Source organism: Symphalangus syndactylus, chromosome 19, assembly GCF_028878055.3.
Source record: "Symphalangus syndactylus isolate Jambi chromosome 19, NHGRI_mSymSyn1-v2.1_pri, whole genome shotgun sequence".
In the NCBI taxonomy this organism is placed as follows: Eukaryota; Metazoa; Chordata; class Mammalia; order Primates; family Hylobatidae; genus Symphalangus; species Symphalangus syndactylus.
In genome coordinates, this window is record NC_072434.2 from 70040551 (window position 1) to 70061365 (window position 20815).

The 20815-nt window shown below is 36.1% G+C and overlaps 1 protein-coding gene across 7 annotated transcripts in view; it reads right to left on the reverse strand.

Moving 5' to 3' along the window:
- The window catches only part of ENAH (ENAH actin regulator), a 167255-nt gene that overhangs the window by 35490 nt on the left and 110950 nt on the right, over positions 1-20815 (reverse strand). For 4 of the 7 annotated variants that reach the window (XM_063613371.1, XM_063613370.1, XM_055234307.2 and 1 more), the window contains one exon: positions 8450-8534. In XM_063613371.1, coding sequence (XP_063469441.1) covers positions 8450-8534 — 85 coding nt within the window. Of the gene's footprint in view, positions 1-8449; positions 8535-13395; positions 13453-20815 lie in introns of all 7 variants that reach the window. The other 3 variants (XM_063613366.1, XM_063613367.1, XM_063613365.1) reach the window with 1 other exon arrangement.

The following is a 20815-nucleotide window of genomic DNA, read 5'->3' on the forward strand; positions in this document are numbered from 1 at the left end:
ATAGTTATTATTTGGAAATTTTGAATTGGGACTTTCTGGACTGGCTAATAAACTGGGTGGGTCTAGTTGGAGACAAAGCTAAATGACAGCACATGCATGCTATCCTTTGTTCCTTCCAGCGGTACCAACACACCAGTAAGATCTTTCCAAAAGCTCTCTCCTTCATGTTTCCTAAGCTGGCTATACAACAAAAGAAAAGGCCCATTTGACAAATACATCAACCCCACTGCTCTCACAAAACACACACCCTCTCCTGGACATACCATCACACTTAACAATGACTGCAAGAGAAAAACACAAGAAACTGACTTAATTTATGAGTAGTTATTTATGAGCAGTTGTTTGAGATACTGACTACTAATAAAATCAGATTTTCAGGATCTAGTACTGACTTCATTATGCTATTTGATAAATCACTAGCTGCCAAAGTTTTTGAGGGATAACAATATCCCTGCAGGGATGAGGGGAAGAAATTAGATGTATTCAAAAGAATGTTTTTAATAATAAACAGAGAAAAGTCAGGGTTGGTTGTTGTTGTTGTTTTTCCAGTAACCTGCAGTTAATAAACTCAGCTGGAGCCTGTATTAAATTTCAGATATTCAACATATATCAAAAAATATGGGCCATTTTAAAAATAATACTGAAAGCAATCTGTTGGGCCCAAAGGGCAAAAGATACGCCCATATTATTCTAATTAGAACAAATTTAAATACAGAAGCTAAAGAAAAATATTTAAGAGCACAGTAGCTGTCCCAAGAAATCTATGATGAAAAGATCTAAGTTTTTAGATCTTTGAGCATTTCTGTTACTTCTTCTATTTTATCAAAACAACATAAATACATAGTTTTTAAAGCTTATAACAAACATCAGTAGTTCACTGCCCCAACCCTCCCACCCGTTTCCTACTCTTGTAGCTGTTTCTTACATTTTAGCTTTCGCTATCTACTTTCTAACACGAAGATGCCTTCTACAACTCCCTCACTATACTCATGCTTCTCCCAATACGGAAAAATCAATATTCAGGGCTTACATTATTCACATGATAATGTAAATACTGCTCACAGCTGAACCAAATAGTATTCTATGACTACAATTCAATTCTCATTCAAGTTCTTAGTAGTTGGGGTTTTTTTTAACCACCAAGTTAATGGCTGTTTCTCTAAGCAACACAATGCTTTTAACACACAAAAAGTAAGCTTAAGTCACAAGCAGAAGGCCAGGCATGGGTGAGGTGAATCTGAAAGAATTATTGGTAACAGCATTTACAGCTAGGGTGTATTGACTTAAGAAGTTTGTTCCACATGTCATCATATTCCAGGGTTTTCAGGCTATAAAAGATAAGGAGTGTCTACTGGTACAGGAAAAGGGCACAATGCTGGGGAGTATTTCTAAGTTCACAGACAGATGATTCAAGCACGCAATTCATATAGCTGCAGGAGATTCTTACTATTTTCTTGTTCTGAAGGTAAGAAAAGAAAGTGTTGAACACTTTAAGCTAATTTTTAGCCTGCTTGCTGAAAAGATGCCCATCTCAACGGATTTCCCAAAATAGTGATTCAAGCAGAAAATCTCTGGCTTCCAAATCTTGCGTGGCATGAATAATTCCCACCTAAATTGGATGGTTTATAAATTCGACTCTCATGTTTTGACCTCTAAAGCAAGACACTTGTGTAGCTTTCTAGGAGGAGTTTCCAAATTTATAAACTTTGCTTTTCCTCAGAATTATCGCTGCCAATTCACATACTGGAAATGCACATGGCTCCTCTTCCTAGAGTTCTCTCTCCAACTGTTTTCTTCAGTCATTAATAGAATCGTCTGAGGACTTTTTTCAAAGAAAGAGTGCCTTAATTCTGAACCATGAAAAATCCTGACAGACTACTTTAATTTTTCTTTTAAGCTAGGCGTATATATTCTACAATAATTTGAAAGTTTCTGAGAATATAAATTTTTTTCAGAAATAATTATAGCGCGAATGACCAATATTATTTTTTAAGCATTTAAAAAATATCAGACACAGTTCCTCCACCACCCAAATACCTATTTCTCTCCAAAACAGCTATCCCCAAATGTAAATAGATGCACAAAGCACCAGCCCACATTGAGATTAACAGCTTTTAAAATATATATTCATTAGTTTATGTTGACTCAAAGACATTTCTTGAAGCAAGTAAAATGTAAATAACATCAGTTCAAAATACATTTCACCCAGCTTTACCTATAATGAATAGTGTTATTAGGTAAGTAAGAATGATTTCAATTTTAACAAAATGAAGTAGGAACAGTCTAGGAAAAATGTTCTGAGTTGGTAATATTTAGTAACACTGTTATTATTGACATTTCTCAGAAAATAAAACTACGCAGATACAGTTTGATTGTATAACATGAGCATCTCACTTCACTATCAGTAAACAAATAAAACATGGATAAAATGTAATCAGACAGCTAAGTTTTAATATTACAAAGCTGCTGAGGCAAGAGTTGATACTCACAAGAGAAGGCGGTCAACTTTTGGTCCATCCTGCCTCTGAAGGCCAATAGGAGGGCTATACACTCTCATTGTTCCAACTGCTCAGTTCTGTGCCGCAATTTTTATTCCCCTTTTATAACTTTCAGATAGTACTGGTGATTTGCAAACTATTTATAGATATTAACTATATTAAGGTTCTATGTGGAGACTAACATAGGACTGACTCATGTTTCTTAGAATGTTTTCTCATCATGGCCAAGCCAAATATTAATTATGAGTAGGAACCAAAAACTATTTAATAAATGATATAATAATAAAGGGTATTAGACTAATAAGAACGAATGCTTAGACATTTGCCCTATTGACTCTACATTTATTAAAAATAAAAAATTAAACATAACAGTAGTAATAACTAACTTAAAAAACCAAATTATATTATAAGACTTAGTACAGTAATCCTCTTACTAATGCTCACCACTTCTGATTTTGCTCCCCAGAAGCAATTATTTTCAATACTCTGGTACTTATCACATGTTTCTAAATACAGTAATTCATGTAGAACTATTACTTCTAGACTTTTCATATTTAGATGTTATCTACTTACTTCCTACTATACAAATTATTTAATTCCTATATCTCTAGCTCCCCAAAACCTTTTCTTCTCCATTTTCCCAATGAACTCGTAACACGACTTTGGATACACCAATATTCACATATCACATAATTCACTGCTGATCACATTTACTTTCTAGAACAATTTTTTTCTTACTTTGGTGCTAAAAAGTAGTACTTTTTAAAATTTAATTCTTTTTCTATATACCTGTCCCTACTTCATCCCAAACTCTCCATTAGGACTGTAATCCCTATCAACATGGTCCAACAAAGCAGAACCATGGTCAGGTTTTTCTATTCTTTCGTTTTGCTTTCCCTCAGAACTACCCGACGGGAGCTTTCAGCCCTCCTGGCACCAACCGGACGGGCTGCTCCCTAGGTTTTGCTTTGACCTTAGTCGTGCTGGGAATTACCTATGTCTTTGTCTCCTGGATGCTGTCATGGGTTCAACATTCTTGCTTTACTCCCTCATCTTAACAGAACAGATCTTCCAACAGCTTCTTAGGAAGTTGTGCAGAAGAGGAGATTTTAGACTGGAAACAGATTCTCTTAGGATTTTGAAGCTCCCCCACCTTGTCGCTCCCACCACCCCTTACCAAGCATTTGAAATCTTACTTATTCTAGGACAGCATTCTAAAATACCATAGTGAGAGGCCTTGTTGGGAGGTCTTTGTGTTTTTCCCACTTACTGGGCTGGACTTTTGGCAAGCTTTTTTGACCTAGACCAGAAGCTAGCAAACTGTATACAGCCCTAGGGCCAAATCTGGCTACAACCATTTATTTCCATTTTGTCTATGGCGAGCTACAAAGGAAGAGTCTAGCAAATGACACAGATGGCCCTTCCCAGAAAAAGTTTGCGGACCTTTGATCTAGACGATCAATGAGTTCCAGCAAATTTTCTTGCTATTTATTTGCAAATTCAATTTCTTCACGTTTTTGTTCTCCTTCCCACTCCCCCAGAACTTCTATTATTTGGATGCTGAACCTTCTAATCTGATCTTCTTACTTTACTTTCTTTCTCATATGCCACCTCTTTGTTTTAGGACTATTTTCAGAGAATAAATTGCTCAACCTTAGTTCTCAAAACTTCTCTTTCTTTTCTTTCTTTCTTTTTTTTTTTTTTTAAGACGGAATCTCACTCTGTTGCCAGGCTGGGGTGCAATGGCATGATCTCAGCTCACTGCAACCTCCACCTCCTGGGTTCAAGCGATTCTTCTGCCTCAGCCTCTCAAGTAGCTGGAACTACAGGTGCATGCCACCAGGCCTGGCTAATTTTTGCATTTTTAGTAGAGACTGGGTTTCACCATATTGGCCAGGCTGGTCTTTAACTCCTGACCTCGTGATCTGCCTGCCTCAGCCTCCCAAAGTGCTGGGATTATGTAAGCCACAGCACAGACCCTTCTACTTCTCGGGGCCGGGGGGGGGACAAAAGTAAGGTGGCTTTTAAAAAAAGTTTCCAAGTTTACTTTCTTGTTCTCAGAATGATCCATTTAAAATAACTACCAATTTTTATTTCATCAATGAAATATATTCTCCTAGTTCTCTGAAGCTATTGCAGTATATTTTTAGGTTTTCTTCCATTCCCTGCATTGCATCTATTTCATACAATTTCAACTCTTTGTTTTGGTCTTTCTTTTATAGAAGTTGGCCTGAAAGGTTTGATGATCCTTGGCTGTCTGTTCACATTTATAAGTAGCACCAAAGTTGATCAGAGGCCCTTAACTAAACGAGCTTCACTGGCAAGGATGAGTGTCAACATCTCTGTCTTCTCTTGGCCATGGCAATTTTCCCACAGAGGAATCTTAGTTTCTTGCTGGGCTCTACAGGTCTGGCTGCCAGTGTCTAGGAGCTGAGCAAGGGAAAGAAACCAAGTTGGCCAACTTTCACCTAATCCCTCTTTTCATTTGGCACCTCACCCACATTCTCATAGCTGTGAATTTATAATGCAAACTGATAATGTTTTTCATTACACGTTCCAGTAATAGTATAGAAAAAGGCCAGTTAAATAGCCAAAGTTAACAGGACAATTTCACTCAGCTTATGAAGTATAAAGTTGGCCTGAGGGTATTTTATTGTGCCTCTGAAGATTAAATCAAGTTTTAAAAAATGATTTTTATATAAATAACCACATGAAATAAATTTTGGAAATATAATTTCTACTGGGAACCAAACTTCACACTAGACTGTGCTATACATCCTTCCTGTTTGCGAGCCTACACAACCAGATCCAGCCATGCACTACTGTCAGCTGAGAGAAAGTGAAAACCAGTACTAAGTGTCTATATAAATATTTAGTAGATATTTTAGAGTTTTGTAGTATCTTTTTCCAAGTATGGTTTAACCACAGGCAAAAATAGATTGTACGGGATATATGTCAAAGAAAAATGACAAATATCTTTTTTATAATTGTATATAAGGCCCTTACAAGGTGGACACAACCTCATCTAACCGTACCATTGGTCCTGGAGGGGAAAGGAGGAAGCGTACTCACATTGCACGTGTGTTTGCATCGCCTTTACACGCCTACTCTTTCTTCCTGGAATGCTTTTCCCTTCTATGACTGGAAACTCCTACTTTATTGCCTCTTTAGGCACAGCTCAAAGAGCACCTCCTCCATGAACCTCCCACCAACTCCCAAAAAACACAGAAAATCCTAGGCAGCAAGAAAAGAGTGTGTTATCTTAATCAACTCAACAACCTTCCTGGGTAATGTCTTCCCTAGCACCTGGGAAGTCTCTAAAAGGCCATTTACCAGCTAAACATCAGTAATTTCTCCTCCAAACCATGAGTTTAGAGTGGGGAAAAAATTAGGCAAAAGTGAAGAAAATTACTACATTAAAGGACAAATATATATTTTCTGTCTTATACCCCAAAACCTGCATATAAATTAATTTGGTACTAGAAACTTCTTAACTTTTTATTAGAAATTTTATTGAGGTTTCTACTCTCAAATTAGCCCATAATGTTCACTGTGGAGGTAATACTCAAATGTAAAATAAACAAGTAGGAAGAAAATACAAAACACTGTGTGATTAAGTTACAGGAATTCAGAAAAGAAGAACATCAGTGTGCACGGAGAAGAGTCTACAGAAAATGACAACGTAGAAAGGATATGAGAAGGACATGTCAGAAGAGGTGAATGCTACACACAAACACCGAGGAAAAGATGAGTATGGTGTACATAGAGACAGTCATGAGGGGTGAAACACAAACATGGGGTGAGTTCCTAAATGCCAGGCCAAAGAAGTAAACTGGATGTGAGGAGAGGCAGCCATAAGGAATGCTGAGCAGGGAGATGACAAGACAGGAGTGTCTGGATTCTTATTCAGGTTGGTAGATTGAGGAGTCCTGTAATCTTCCCCAAAATTCTACTAAAATTCCAGAAACATCAATTAAAATGCATATAAATAAACCCATGACCAAGTAGAAAACTGAAGGTGGTGGTCATTAGTAGCGCAAATTTATCATGAGATTTCCAGAAGACAGAAAGGGTAGGAAAGAGTTATATGTTTAGAATTCTTCCTTAGTCTCCTAGAGACTAATATTCAACATCTCTACTTACATGTCCAGTAAAAATCTCAACCGAACATCCTCAAAATTCATCTCTGACACCCCCCAACAAGACCTGCTCTACGCAGTCTTCCACAACTATTAATGGCAACTCCATCCTTCCCACTAGCTTAGCCTAAAAACCTCAACCCCTCTCCTTCCCTCATACCCCACCATACAATCCACCAAGACATATAAGGATCTGACTTCTCAACAATCACTTCTATTACCTGGGGGAAGCCACCATTATCTCCTGCCTAGTTCACTGCAACAGCCTCTTAACCGGCTTTCTTGTTGAGCTGCTGTCACAACCCTGCACCTGCCTCAAGTCGTCTCTCAATAGTGTAGGCTCAACAGAGCAGCCTGACTGATTCTGCTAAAATTTTAAGTCAGATCATGCCTATGTTCAAAACTGTACAATGGTTCTCCTTTCTCTCAGAGTAAAGTTTAAATTCTTCACAGTAGCCTGCAAGATCCTGCATGATCTGACCTCTATTACCTTTGACCTCATCTCCTAATACTCTCTTGTGCTCCAGCCTCCACGGCCTCCTTGTTTTCCCTTGTACACACAAGCACCATCCTTCCTTAAGGCCTCTGCACAGAATGCACTTACATAGGTATCTGCTTGGTTAATTCCTTCTTTTCATCTCAGTGAGATCTACCTTGACCACTCTATTTAAACTCACAAGTACTGAGACCGATAAGTAATGGATGGAAAAATAAAATAAAATTACAACCAGCACTTCCCTCTGCCCCTCCACAACATATAATCCTCCTTACTGTTACATTTTTCCCCATAGCACTTACCATCTTCTACTGTATCATGTCATGTTTATTGTCTGATGAGTTTAAAGCTTTTTGTTCCTTCCACTCTCCCCACCCTTCCCAATATAACTTAAGCACTTAGAACAAAAAAATGCCTGTGACATAAAAAAATGGAGCGGCAGAGGCATCCATAACCCAGAACACATACTGAAGACGGTCAAAGCAGACATGGGAAGAGGAAGCTGGGAAAGACCTAACTTGAGGTCAGCAGGTAGAGAGAACGGGAATGAGCAGTGCCACAATAATCAAGCTGATTAATAAGTATATACATTGTCTGAAGAACAGCTGTACCAGCTCCTCCCCTGTCCTCCCCAACCCCAGCTCAATGGATGGAATGGCATTTGCCAAGGAAGACTGTTCTCTAAAGAAACTGAACAAGCTGCCTCAGATGAGTTGGGGCTTCGGGTGAAACTTTAAGTAGCTCAGCGTTTGTGCAGTTCTGAGGCCTGCCTGCTCGCCATCCTGGTACTCCAAAGGTTTGCCTGTCAGCCTACGTACTCTGCCCACTTTCAGAGAACTCCCAGTCATGGAAGAATGCTGCCCAGTAGAGAATGATTTTGTATTCTACTACTAAACCCTATAGTAATATCTGAAGATCAATGTGTTACAGAAACAGCCAACACTATTTCAACTTTTTAGTTAAATCTGTCACATGAAAATCATAGTAGTCACAGATCGCTTTATAATTACAAAAGTAAGACTTCTTGAACCATAAGAAGATTTTGAATTCTGTTAAGTGTATTTATAATATTTTAAACATACCTTGAGTATAATTTTTACAAAAAAAAAAACACACATATGAAATTTTATAACATCTCATGTCCAGCATAACAAGTATCTGGTAACTTATTAATGACAGTCGCAAAACTTACTAATATAAGAATAAGTTCTGACTCTTAAACAGCTGATAAGACATAATCTACTTTAAACACAGGATGTTCAGTTTTGTCTTTTGAAGCATAAAGAAAAAGTACAAACAATAACTTGAAAATTTACCTTCTTTGAATTTCCAATTCTTCTTGGGATGGGCCATTTTGAACTTGAGCAGGTAGTTGTGAGTTTTGTCTAGGCAATGTTGGCCCTACAGAGGGAGAAAACATTACAGATGAACATTATCTTCATATCTAGCTGGATAGAGGAGATAAAATCATGAGAATAACATAAAACCATCACATATTTACAAACGTGTCTTCTTTTTGTCTAGCAAAATAAAATATAAGCTTTACATAACACAGAGCAAATGAAAGACTGCAACATAATACTGTCATCATCTCCAGAAGGCTTACTTGAAACAAATGGAAAACATCAACAATAAGGAAAAAGAAACATTTATATATGAAGAGCTTGAGTAAAACAAGTGTTCGATGAGCATCTGAAGAGGCACCTAAGCTTGACATTTTCTAAGACAATGAGACATTCTCTTTGGGGTAATTATTCATGAAGTGGAGAGGGAGAACTTAAATGAAAAATCAGAATTCAAAAACTCACCTAAATAGAACACTGGAAATGAAAAACAGGAGAGAGAGAGAGCATGAGAACCTTATTACTAGACTCCAGTATGCTAAAGCATTTATCAAATTTGCCCAATTTAAGCTGCCATTTTTGTCTAATGGCCTAGCATTTCCAGCACTGGTGAAAACAAACATTTGCTAAACTTCCATATAGTAATTAACCTACTGAACTGAATTTTTAATGTAATAGGTAATTTTAAGTTTTCATTTAGGGTAAGAAGAAAAAAAAAACTTGCATTCATACAACATGGTTCTGTCATGAGACACTAATGACCATCCATTCCCACATACCATGTACAATGCAGACCTGTTTTTTGCATCTTAGATAGAATGCCACTGAATTATGGGACATCTTAATGTCATTGGATATAAAAATTAAATCTGTCACAAAATGAGATAAATACTGGAGCTAATATATAACACCTAGGGTTAAAATAGAACAATCTTAAAGTCTAATCCAGTAAACAAGAAAGTAAAGAAACAATAGTTATCTTCCACTCTTGGAGAAGAATATATGAGTAATGACATACTACATATATTTGTGAATTCTAGTGTACCAGCAAATGCTCCTAGCAGGTATTTTGAAAGATTTGTAGCCAACTTATTTAAAAGTTACGAAATAAATGCTTCTGTGTACTAAATTCTTGTAATCTATGGGCTAATCGTGCAAAGTATTTTATACTAGTGGAGTAGATTTCACAACCGGAAGTAAAGATTTATTAGGATGCAATGCAGTACTGGTGTATCCCAAGTGTGGAAAAACAGAATTAATTTGATCTGAACTTACCTACTAACTTTTTTTCTCACCTCTTTACAAATGTTTTTAGATTAATCACTTAATTTGTCCTCTAAAGACAAATTGATGATAACTGCAGTGATATATTTCATTAGATTTCCTAAGAGTCTGCTATTTTGAGAACCAAATAAAGGAAATATAAAAAAAAATTAATCCCATGTAATCAATAACAAAAAAAACCCCAAAACTTTTGAAATTGAATACACACGTAAATGTTTGTATAAATAAAAATACATGATTGCTGTCTAGTAAACAGACTAGAATTCTTTCCTTGGGAAATTAAAATAATGATGTAAAAACAGACTCTCCTATTAGGCTATACACAAATGTTTAATACTTTACAGGGAAAAGATCTCTCTTCTGGGGACACACAAGTGCGGGGAGGGGCGGGTAAATCTGAGGTAGCATGAAATTATTTGGGGAATGTACTTTATATATCCAAAGTACTAAATGTGAGCATTTAGCATGGGCAACTCACAAGACCATTATGTTTTAACTATTTTTTAAAAATAATGTTTACTTGAATATTTAAGTTGAAAGCCTCAGGCTGCTTAAATAATGAAACAGCTAAATGTGAGTAGGTTAGACTTGTTTGGCATCTACCTCAAAGAAGAATGCAATTATTCCAGTCACACACCTAGGACAGGTGTTATATATCAAAGGTAGTATTAATGGATTAAATTTGCCAATTAAAATCTCAGTTTTAATTCAAATATATAGATTTAAAAAAGACATCAAAATTTCAACTCAATCCTATTTAACAGGTTTTTAAAAAACTAACACAAGTTTAATGTAACTCACAAAAGCTGAGAAAAGAAAATCTTTTAGCAATTTACAGAACCTGCTTTGGAATATTTTTTTTAAAGCTTTTTAAAAGCTTAACTAAGCAAATCTGTTCAGAAAGGAGATTTTTAAAATGTGGGTAATAATTTGTGGCTGTTATCATAATTATAAAAAAAATTTACTACAGTTTATTCCTGCAGCTGAGATGAAAAGCTTCAAGGAAGATCCTTTTAAAATGGGGAGAATTTTGATCCTAGAACAACTCTTAACAATTCTTTTCTACATGGTTCTTTGTGATGATAATGGATTTTTGGGTTTTTTGTCTTTCCAGACATCCTTTAAATGTGGTGTGTGCATGTGTGTGTGTGTGTGTGTGTGTCCGTGCACGGAATCACTCCCCTTGGCACTTTTTCACATCTATATTTAATCTGGTTGTTCTGTTTGTTTCTTCTTCAAATTGTCAGGTTGCAGTAACTAGCACATTGAAATTTATGTGCATTTAAAAATTAATACAAACATACTATAAACATTAAAAGTTCCAGGTAAATATAAACTTAAGGTACACAATTACATTTTTCCTTCTTGTCAAACATTCTAATGGGCTATAAAATTGGTAAGTAATACCAAAGCCACCCCACATGACATGAAGCAGCAACTAGGATCAGGCAAAGTCTCAGCTGCTGCTGTATGTTCAGGAATATAAACATTACTTTACACAGGTCACGTTCCTAAATGAGTGTGTTCTCATAAAATGCAAAATAGGTACTTTCATAACCATTTCAGTGGGCAAATGACAATATTTTATGAGCATCATGTGGTGGTTAACAGCCCTTCGGGAAGGGGAAAAAGAGGGAGGAACAACCAAGGTTAAGAAACTAGTGAACCTGCTTTGCTCTTTCTATGTTATCATAAAGACTAGCAGCCGTTTGAGAGTTTGTTCTTTCCCTCACAGCCAAAGATAGTGGCTGATCTTAATTGTCCTGGCTACAAGAAGAAGGTATATAGCAAAGTTTGTGAGTTACTGTTTGTAACAAAGAAATGTGGCAATGTCACTGATACAGTATCCTATAAATGATTAAAATCAGATCAGGAGACTCTATAATAGGAACTGCATGTCAGTCTTGCCTTCAATATTGAGTTTTGGTTAAAGCACATTCCACTTAATGTCACATTTTAATTTTCACAAATCTATTTTCACAATTAGCCACAGACTATTTAAAAACACAGGACTAAAAGACAAATCGGTGTTATTATATACACAATACAATCAAGTTTAAACTTAGCAACGTGGTAATTATATTGTTTGCACACAGTTAAATTAAAGGTAATAATGGGGGGAAATCTGCTTTTTAACACATTATTTTACAACTTTAAAGATTCACCTTCACTTAGGTCAAATCAATATTTTCTCTGCAATTGGGTAAAGTATCCATTATTCTGCGTATGGACCTCAACATATTAAATAGAAAGGTATACAACATTGGGTGGGTTTTCAAAATGAGCTAAAGAGAGTCCTAATAACACAAATATCAATAATCACTCATGACTAGTTCAAAAGATAGCCCAGAAAAACCCCCAGGAGGAGGCAGAAAAATGAGGAGAAAAAGTTACTGATTACACATTTAATCTTCAGTGTTTAATTGTGGGATCTGGGAGGGAGAGGAGAGATTTATGAACAGCCACACAATAGCTCTGGAACAATCCTAAAATATAACTTTAAGTGACTAACAAATACATTAGCCTTTTCTTTTCTTTTCTTTCCTTTTTTTCTTTTTTTTATTTTAAAGAAATTTGCAACACGTACTTCTTTGCCTAAACCAGAAAGTACATACATTTTAAAATAATTCTCTTCGTAGGTAAAAAAAAAAATATCATTAGTATTGAGGAGTCACATTAAAAATTCTGAGTCACATAAAGTACATACACAGAGCTGAACACTTTGTGTAAAATTGGAGCAATACTGTATATCATTTAATAACTTTACCTCTCTCATAAAACAATCTGGCTAGCAAGGTACACATGAATCAAAAAGGTATATATGAGGTTTCTTTTCAAAGCTCAAGTAATTAAAAGTAACTCTTTGGAACTTGGGTTTTAAAACAGAAAGTTTCAGAAACAAATGGAAATAAAAAGAATTTAGACAAGGATATGTATCTATCTGTGTTTATAGATAGATGCGTATCCTTAGGTATATATCTTATTATCTCTAATTTGGGGTAGCTAAGTGACATACCTGGTTTGTCCATGCAAACAATACATATATGTGCACACGTGTGTATATGAGAGTGAGAGTGAAAGAAAACAATAAGCCTAAATTCACTCTTAAGTCACAGATCTCTAACCTACCGAATAAAGGAGGCTGTCAATCAGAAATCAACCTGTTAATGCAAGTAATAGCTTACATCTGCCTCACAACATGCACACCTAAAATTAATTCAAGTTAAGCAAAAGTTTCCTTTGCATAAGGCACATTTACGTTCCTCAAATCATATTAAGATGGACATAAATTTTTTCCTTAAATTCTAAATCAAAAATTTGCTCCCAAACAAAATAATTAAAAACAAAAAAGTACAAACAAACAAAAACCCCTCTCATTTGTGTTGGAAGAGGTGGACAAGAATAGTTTTAAGATCCTAATTCTAACTAATTCTAATCTTCACTAACAAGCCAACTCAAAGCTGACCAAATCACCTACATGAACCACAACAAATATCACAACATAAAAACAATAGCTTGCTATATATCCCAAATATCACAAACCAGACTATGGCCTAAGAAAACAAAAGTTATGGAAATGCGCAAGTAGCATGTACCACAGCTTGAAAAAGTAATGTAAACATAATGTTGCTTACCACAGAAAATACATCGCAAATTAGTGCTGTCCTGGGTAGCAGTAACCTTGCTCTGGGCTGCAACAGACACCTTGGTGTTAGAAGCTTCGAAGGACAACGGGGCCATCTGAAGAACTTCACATAAACTAAAAGGTGCTTTGAAATGTTCAAAATGTATTTATACATACGTCCTATCTAGATCCTCATCCTGGAAGCTCTGTAATTTAATAAAAACGCATCCTCTTTAACATCGGCTCTTAAAAAAAATTTATGCAATCTTTTTTTGTGGAAAAACCCTGTAAGCAGCCATAAATCAAATGATGCACTTATAACTTAGTTATTTCCTAAGTTATACGGTCAAAGCGTGCAACCAGCATTTTAGGGTTATATATTTTTAAAGTCAATGAAGATATGGTAGAGGAAGTCAAGATCTATGGCTATTAGTGTTAATTTCACAAGATCTATACTCTCATTTAGGAGAATTGAATCCGAAAAAAATTTAGGCTTGGAAGTGCTTAATTAACTCATTCCTACTAGTTGGAAAGAGACCAAAGCTATTATAAATGGCACACTGCAATAAAGAGTTTTATATTCATTGATACAAAATAAGAATATCTTTGGTTTGCTAAAAATAAGCTATTCATTTTTTACCAAGCCACGTTACTATTTTTTTCTCAATATATATATACACACATACTTGACAAAATGTCTTATTAAAAATGTGTGGCCAGATCAAACAGCCATTTGTTTAGGCTATTTACATTAAATTTTAGCTTAAGTGTCAATGAAGTAAATTCTTTTTAGGAGAAAAAACTCAATGAGAAGGTGATGATCTACGAAAAGGGGAAGGGTTTATCTGAAATCAAAGTGACACTCAAAATTGGGATGAGACAAACAGAAGTAAATTTTTTTTTTTACTATTACTTTAGTGACTTCCAAAACTTTACATCAATAATTTTCTGTAAAATCCTAAAGAAATTATTTTCAGCATGGGAAAGATTTTCTTTTTCCGTTGGTATTAACCAAGAAACAATTAGTGGTTAAAATGCATTGGGGCTTAAGAAAGCCCACATAAAGGCAAACAAGACAGTGTTTTAGATCTCCCCTAAGACTGTATTATTTAAAACATACAACTCATGCTAAATAAAAGTTTTAGAAAAATCAGAACCAAACCAATTTATATTTAAATAACACACATCTAAAAATGGTAATGTCTTAAATAAGAGAATTTTTCATCATTTTTAGAAATTAGATTTAACATAATCCAATTAAGTCTTGCTTTGAAAATATTACATACACTATATTTTTTTGCAAACATAAAATAAGATTGATAAATGTCACCTTTGCTAAGTACTTCCAACCACCCAATGTATTAAAGTTGCATGCACAATATTTATTTACAGTAATGACATAAGATATAGAAAGACCACAGGCGTACATATAAAATGTCTACCAAGCCAATGAGATCATTCCACAGGAGATAAACAATTTAGAATATTTTCAATAATTATAAGTTTAAACTGTTTTTTTAAAAATCTGTCTTACCGATGTTTGCAAATGGCTACTTCTATAAAACCTTTATTAAAGAAACATGCCTAGTCTTCAGGTTTTACCCTTCAGTTCCTTTATTCCATATATAAAGAGAAAAAAAACCCATAAGGACAATTTTAAAAACTTACAAGAAAAACCTGAGAAATTATCTCTTCTTTGACAGCAAAGAAACTGCCACATCCCATTACCAATCATGTTGGCAAAAAGTCATCTGACAAGTGTCAGAATGCAGGTAAACCATTATTGCTGCATAAGACAAAATATTTCCAATAAGAACTTCCCAGTCTTTCTCACAGTTTAAACTATTAACATTCTTCACTTGGTATCTTTAAGCATCTTCTTTCCACTGACTTTAATTTCATACTATCATGTAAAATATTGATCTAAATTCTGATAGGTTGCTTAAATTCTACTGCAGTTTGCATTTCCTGAAGATGCTAAATTATTCATTCCATCATATGCATAAGCCTAACAGAACTTCCTGCTTAAAACTGATACCATTAACTCTTTCTTCATTCAGTCAGGGGAGCAGAGCAGAATAAGGGAAAGAACACTTATTGTCCAGGTTGAGTAAATTCAGTAATGTTTTCAGCATATTTTTTAACACTAGCACTGATGTTACATAAACCTTACATTTTACCTATGAAAGGACATTTCTTTTTAAGTTAGCCATATTGACTTTTTTTTTTCATGGCTGTCCCTTTATTGCTAATGCAGTTGTCAAACAGCCATCCTTCAGGTTTACCCCTGCCTTTAACATACTTTACCATTAGGTGTTTTGTACGAGCAGGGAAATGTAGAAACGTTGGGTGAGTTAACAGTAGTGGAAAACGACAGGCTGTTTAGATTTGATTGGCATTGACTGTATTTTATTACTGTATATAATTACTATAGTAGACTCTGCATTCATGATTTTCACAACCAGCAGTTTCTCCTATTAGCAATTAGTCCCAAGGCAATTGGTAATGCGGATATGACCCATCTCAGCATTGTTTCTTACGATTAAATGAGATAATGTTTGCTTAAAGACTGGCTTGAATCTGATTTGCATTCTCTGGAAGGCTGGTCAGTTGAGTGGGTGAGTGAGCACAACATCAGCATCTAAATTAGTGGTTTTCACACTTCGGACCATCAATAATGCCCCCAGGTATTTCTCTCATGATTGCAAAGTTCTACGCAATACCTTTTTGAGACAGAGTGAAAGCAAATGTGTTTACGTTTGCTCAAAGGTATCTAGAATAGAAGGGAGGCAGATACTGCAGTGGTACAGTTGCTGCATTAAAAAAAAAAAAAGTTACCACATTGCAGGGCACTGTGCTAGGAGGCATAAGGATTACAAACAGTAAATTTTATTCAAAGCAATGCATTTTTTAAGTGGCATTTTGAAACATTTTCAAAAATATTATTTCAAATTTCGTTTTAAAATGTGATTAAAAAACTTTTATATATCTCAGGAAATGGAGCATCGTGCATATATAGGTATACATGAAAATGTACCATCATAAACGTCTTCCCCCCCTTTTTTTTTTTTTTACTCAACCTTAAGGCAAAACTGTATATACGATTGGGTTTTTTTCCCATCCTTTATTTCTTGTAATCCTCTCCCAACTTATGACCCAAATGCATTTTATTCCCTTCTAAGCCAATATGAAAATCACTGCTAACAGTTGATAACTTGCTGAAAAAGTATTCGTCTGCACTGGCAATAGTCTTAATATGTTCCTCAGTCCACCATGTTTTGTAAGCCATTTATTTTTAGTTGTGAAATGAATGGCCCTGCCTCTAGCTAAAGACACTTCAAGAGGCAACTGCAAGTTGAGGGGCCTATCATTTACCAATCCTGTCATACCCTAATGCCTCCAAAGGCAAGAGTAACCTGTGTCCTCAGGTTCATTGCTCTGCTTCCTCTTCCTGAACACAGATCAAGACCTGCCCATCAAATGCCCTCCTACCATTTGTTACTAAGGGCATTATTGAGTATATGCTCAGAGAAACCACCACATTCTGGTAGAATGCTACTTTAACACAATTAGCATCTATCGGAGTGTTTGCTGACTCTTTAATCAGCGCTCTTATTTATTCAGTTACACAAACCAGAAATCTACTACCTTTTCTTTTACTCCTATTTAACAAATTTTCAAGTCTTGTTAATGCAACCTCCTAATTTCTCTCTCCAAACTATCTCCATTGCCACTGTTCTTGTTCTATGATCTCTTGCTTAGTCATGTTCAGGGTGGGGCAACATGTATCCCAGAAGCTTAACATACATCAGTTGGGGCAGGGAAGAAAATAGTAGCACTTCCATTCATTAATTTTTCTCATCTATTTCACTGTTTTTTAATGTCATAATGTACTCAACATGTCAACAACAAAGTACGTATATATAAATGATAAACACACATGTACAGGGGATAAGCTCGAAAACTGAGAGACCACCAACCTAGACAATTACATTAGCATCATCTAATTAAGTTGCCCATTCCAATCTTGGTATCTGTCCCCTTCCCCACAGTAGCCAGTGATACTTTAATAATTAACCAGATCAAATCACTGCTCCTAGTAAAAGCTCTTCAATTGCTGTCCACTGCTCTTAAGATAAATACCAAAATCCAGTGCTTGCCCCCCATGATGTGATTGCCACGTATCTCATCCAATTCCTATTCTATTGCTCTCTAGGCTCTAGGTACACTGGTCTCTCAATTTCTCAAATATGCTGTATCACCTTTCCTCTGAGAGCCTTTCTGACACATGCATGTGCCTTCTACTTCTAATACTATTCTCTTGGTCAACTGGCATGCCTCTTTTTGTACCAACTAGAACTTTGTGGCAGTCAACACTCAAGAGTTACTATTAGCCCTCAGAAAACTAAAATAATTAGTTCTTCCTTCACTTGGAATCTCACTTTCTACTTCAGGTTTTATTGTGTATACTTTTTTCTGATTAGCCACTTCAAGAGATTCGAAAGGAGAGAAGTATAAATATAAAATTAGATAATATCAAATTTCCTAGGAAATATGAGAAATCAGTCTAAAGACTCTCAGGAGAAAGGTTTTAGAATGATATTAAAATTAAACAAAAAGGTTCAAACTTATATTTGGGTACAAAAGAAAGAGGGTTTGTTTTGGTTTCTTTCACTCTGGATGCGAGTGGGCAACGGAGAGAAAATAAACCTGGAATAGCCTAAAAGCTTGAAGTTTCAGGGGAAAATGATAATGGCACCCAATTCCATAGCGTTCAAGATAGGAGGATACCTCACGTCATTTTAAGGAAACACAATTTCACTCTCTTATCCACATGTAAAAAGCTGAATCTCCTTTAACCAAGATAGGTGTTTTTATTCTTTATAAGTAATTTAAAAAGACTTTCAAAGACCATGTCTGTTTTCTCCCACTTTTATAGGAGAAAAAAGAATTAAGAGAAATACAAAGACATGAGGTTTCTGATAACTACAGTAACATACTTAGGGGTGGGAAAAAAATGAAGGTGGTGGAGGTAGGGCAATTCTGGGCAAGAAAACTGAGCCTGGACCAAGAGAATAAACCTCAGACATTTCCACAATTTGGTCAAGAATTCATCCCTCTTTACACTCAATCTGGCATTGAAAATGCTACACAGTTCTCCTTTACATAATTTACCAAGTTTTAAAACGTTTATTAAAAAAAAAAAAATAAAGAATCTGAGGAAGGCTTCTTGCTTTGATTTTAATCTTTGCTTTAAAAATTCTTAAGATTTAGCCATTACTTTTCACTATACACCACACTCACACAATTAAAACAAGAGCCAATAACTAAAACTAAGAAAGCATGCCTAGATACATGAATATGCTTTTTAACTAAGATTTGCTTTTCAAAATGCCATGCATGATAAACGCTATAAGATGTATGAGCCCTGAAAACAGTACACTAATTGAAAGCCAGTCACACACAAAAAAACCCCACATTTTATGATTCCATTTATCTAAAACATCCAGAACTGGCAAATCTTCAGTGATAGAAATTATGTTAGTAGTTGCCAGATGCTGGGAGGTATGGAGGAATTGGGGTGAAGGGACAATGACTTAAGGGTAGAGGGTTTCTTTCTGGCGTGATTAAAAATGTTCTAAAATTGGCCGGGAACGGTGGCTCACGCCTGTAATCCCAGCACTTTGGGAGGCCAAGGCGTGCAGATCACGCAGTCAGGAGATCGAGACCAACCTGGCTGACACGGTGAAACTCCGTCTCTACTAAAAATACAAAAAATTAGCCAGGCATGGTGGCATGCACCTGTAATCCCAGCTACTCAGGAGGCTGAGGCAGGAGAATTGCTTGAAGCCGGGAGGCGGAGGTTGCAGTGAGCCAAGATCGCGCCACTGTACTCCAGCCTGGGTGACAGAGTGAGACTCAGTCTCCAAAAAAAACAAAACAAAACAAAACAAAACAACCAAAATGTTCTAAAATTGTGGCAAAGGTTGCACAACCTTGTGAATATACTAAAACCACTGAATTGTACCCTTTAAATGGGTAAACCGTATGGTATGTGAAGTAAAGCTCAATAAAGCTGTTACGGAAAATAACAAGTGCCATGCTGTGCATCTGTTCTTCATCTCACAATTGTTTATAACACAAAGTTTAAAAATATCCCAATGCCTACTGCTTTTTCCATTTTGAAAAGTATTAGAGGTGATTGGTGGAATTTTCGGTATTTTTATTTTCTTCTTCATGCTTTCCTGTACTGCTTAAATTTTTATAAATAGCATGCGACTTTATCTCAGAAGAAAAGAACTTATTCTCACTTGAAAAACAAAATGCTATGGAAATTACAGTTCTGTTAACAAGAGTGGTTCTAGATGGACAGAGCTCTAAAACTGGCTCTAGTTTGTTTTTTGTTTTGTTTTGAGGCAGCGTCTTACTTTGATTGCCCAGACTGAAGTGCAATGGTGAGTTCCAGTGCAGTGGAACCTCAAACTCCCAGGCTCAAGTGACCCTCCCACCTCAGTCTCTTGAGTAGCTGGGACTACAGGTGCATGCCACCACAACCAGCTAATTTTTTAATCTTTTTGAAGAGACAAGGCCTCACTATGTTGCCCAAGCTGGTCTTAAAATCTTGGCCTCAAGTGATCCTTTCACCTTGGCCTCCCGAACTGCTGGGATTACACGCATGAGCCACTGCGCCTGGCCTAGCTCTAGTTTCTAACAAGAGAACTGGACATAAAGAATGAAGTGACTCTATAATAACGCCAACATGACCCCAAATGTTTGGAAAGACTGCAAAACCAGGACCTGAATATCCTTTCCAAACACCAGAGCTGGTTGAGAGAAGGCATACAGTGGCTGTTCTGCCATCACACTACTTTCCAAGAGGAATCGAACCCAAAGGCATTTTTTAGGTCATAACTCTCTCAGTACATATCCATTCAGGATGGTTCATCAAAAACCAGGACTGTCCTAGTTAAACAAAGACAGCTGTCTCCTTTTCCATGGGAATCCTATTGCCCTTGCCCTTCTCTATCTCTCTGCACAATAATTCCTGGTATTTCAAGAAGCTGCTTACCAAGAAGCAACCTCTATCTAAAACAACACAGGACAGCTAATATTTAAATGACAAAATTGTCCACATTTACTTTTTGAAATTCAAAAATATGTAAAATTCTATTAAAATAGTTTGGTTGAATACACAGAAATTAAATAAACTGGGTTTGTCTCACATGGGATTTACTAAATAGAATTAAAGATGGCCAGGAGCGGTGGCTCATGCCTGTAATCCCAACACTTTGGGATTACACTGAGGCAGGACATTGGGGCCAGGAGTTCAAGAGCAGCCTGAGCAACGTAGTAGCGAGGCCTCATCTCTACAAAAAAATTAAAAATGAGCTGGGTGTGGTGGCATGCACCTGTAGTCCCAGCTACTCAGC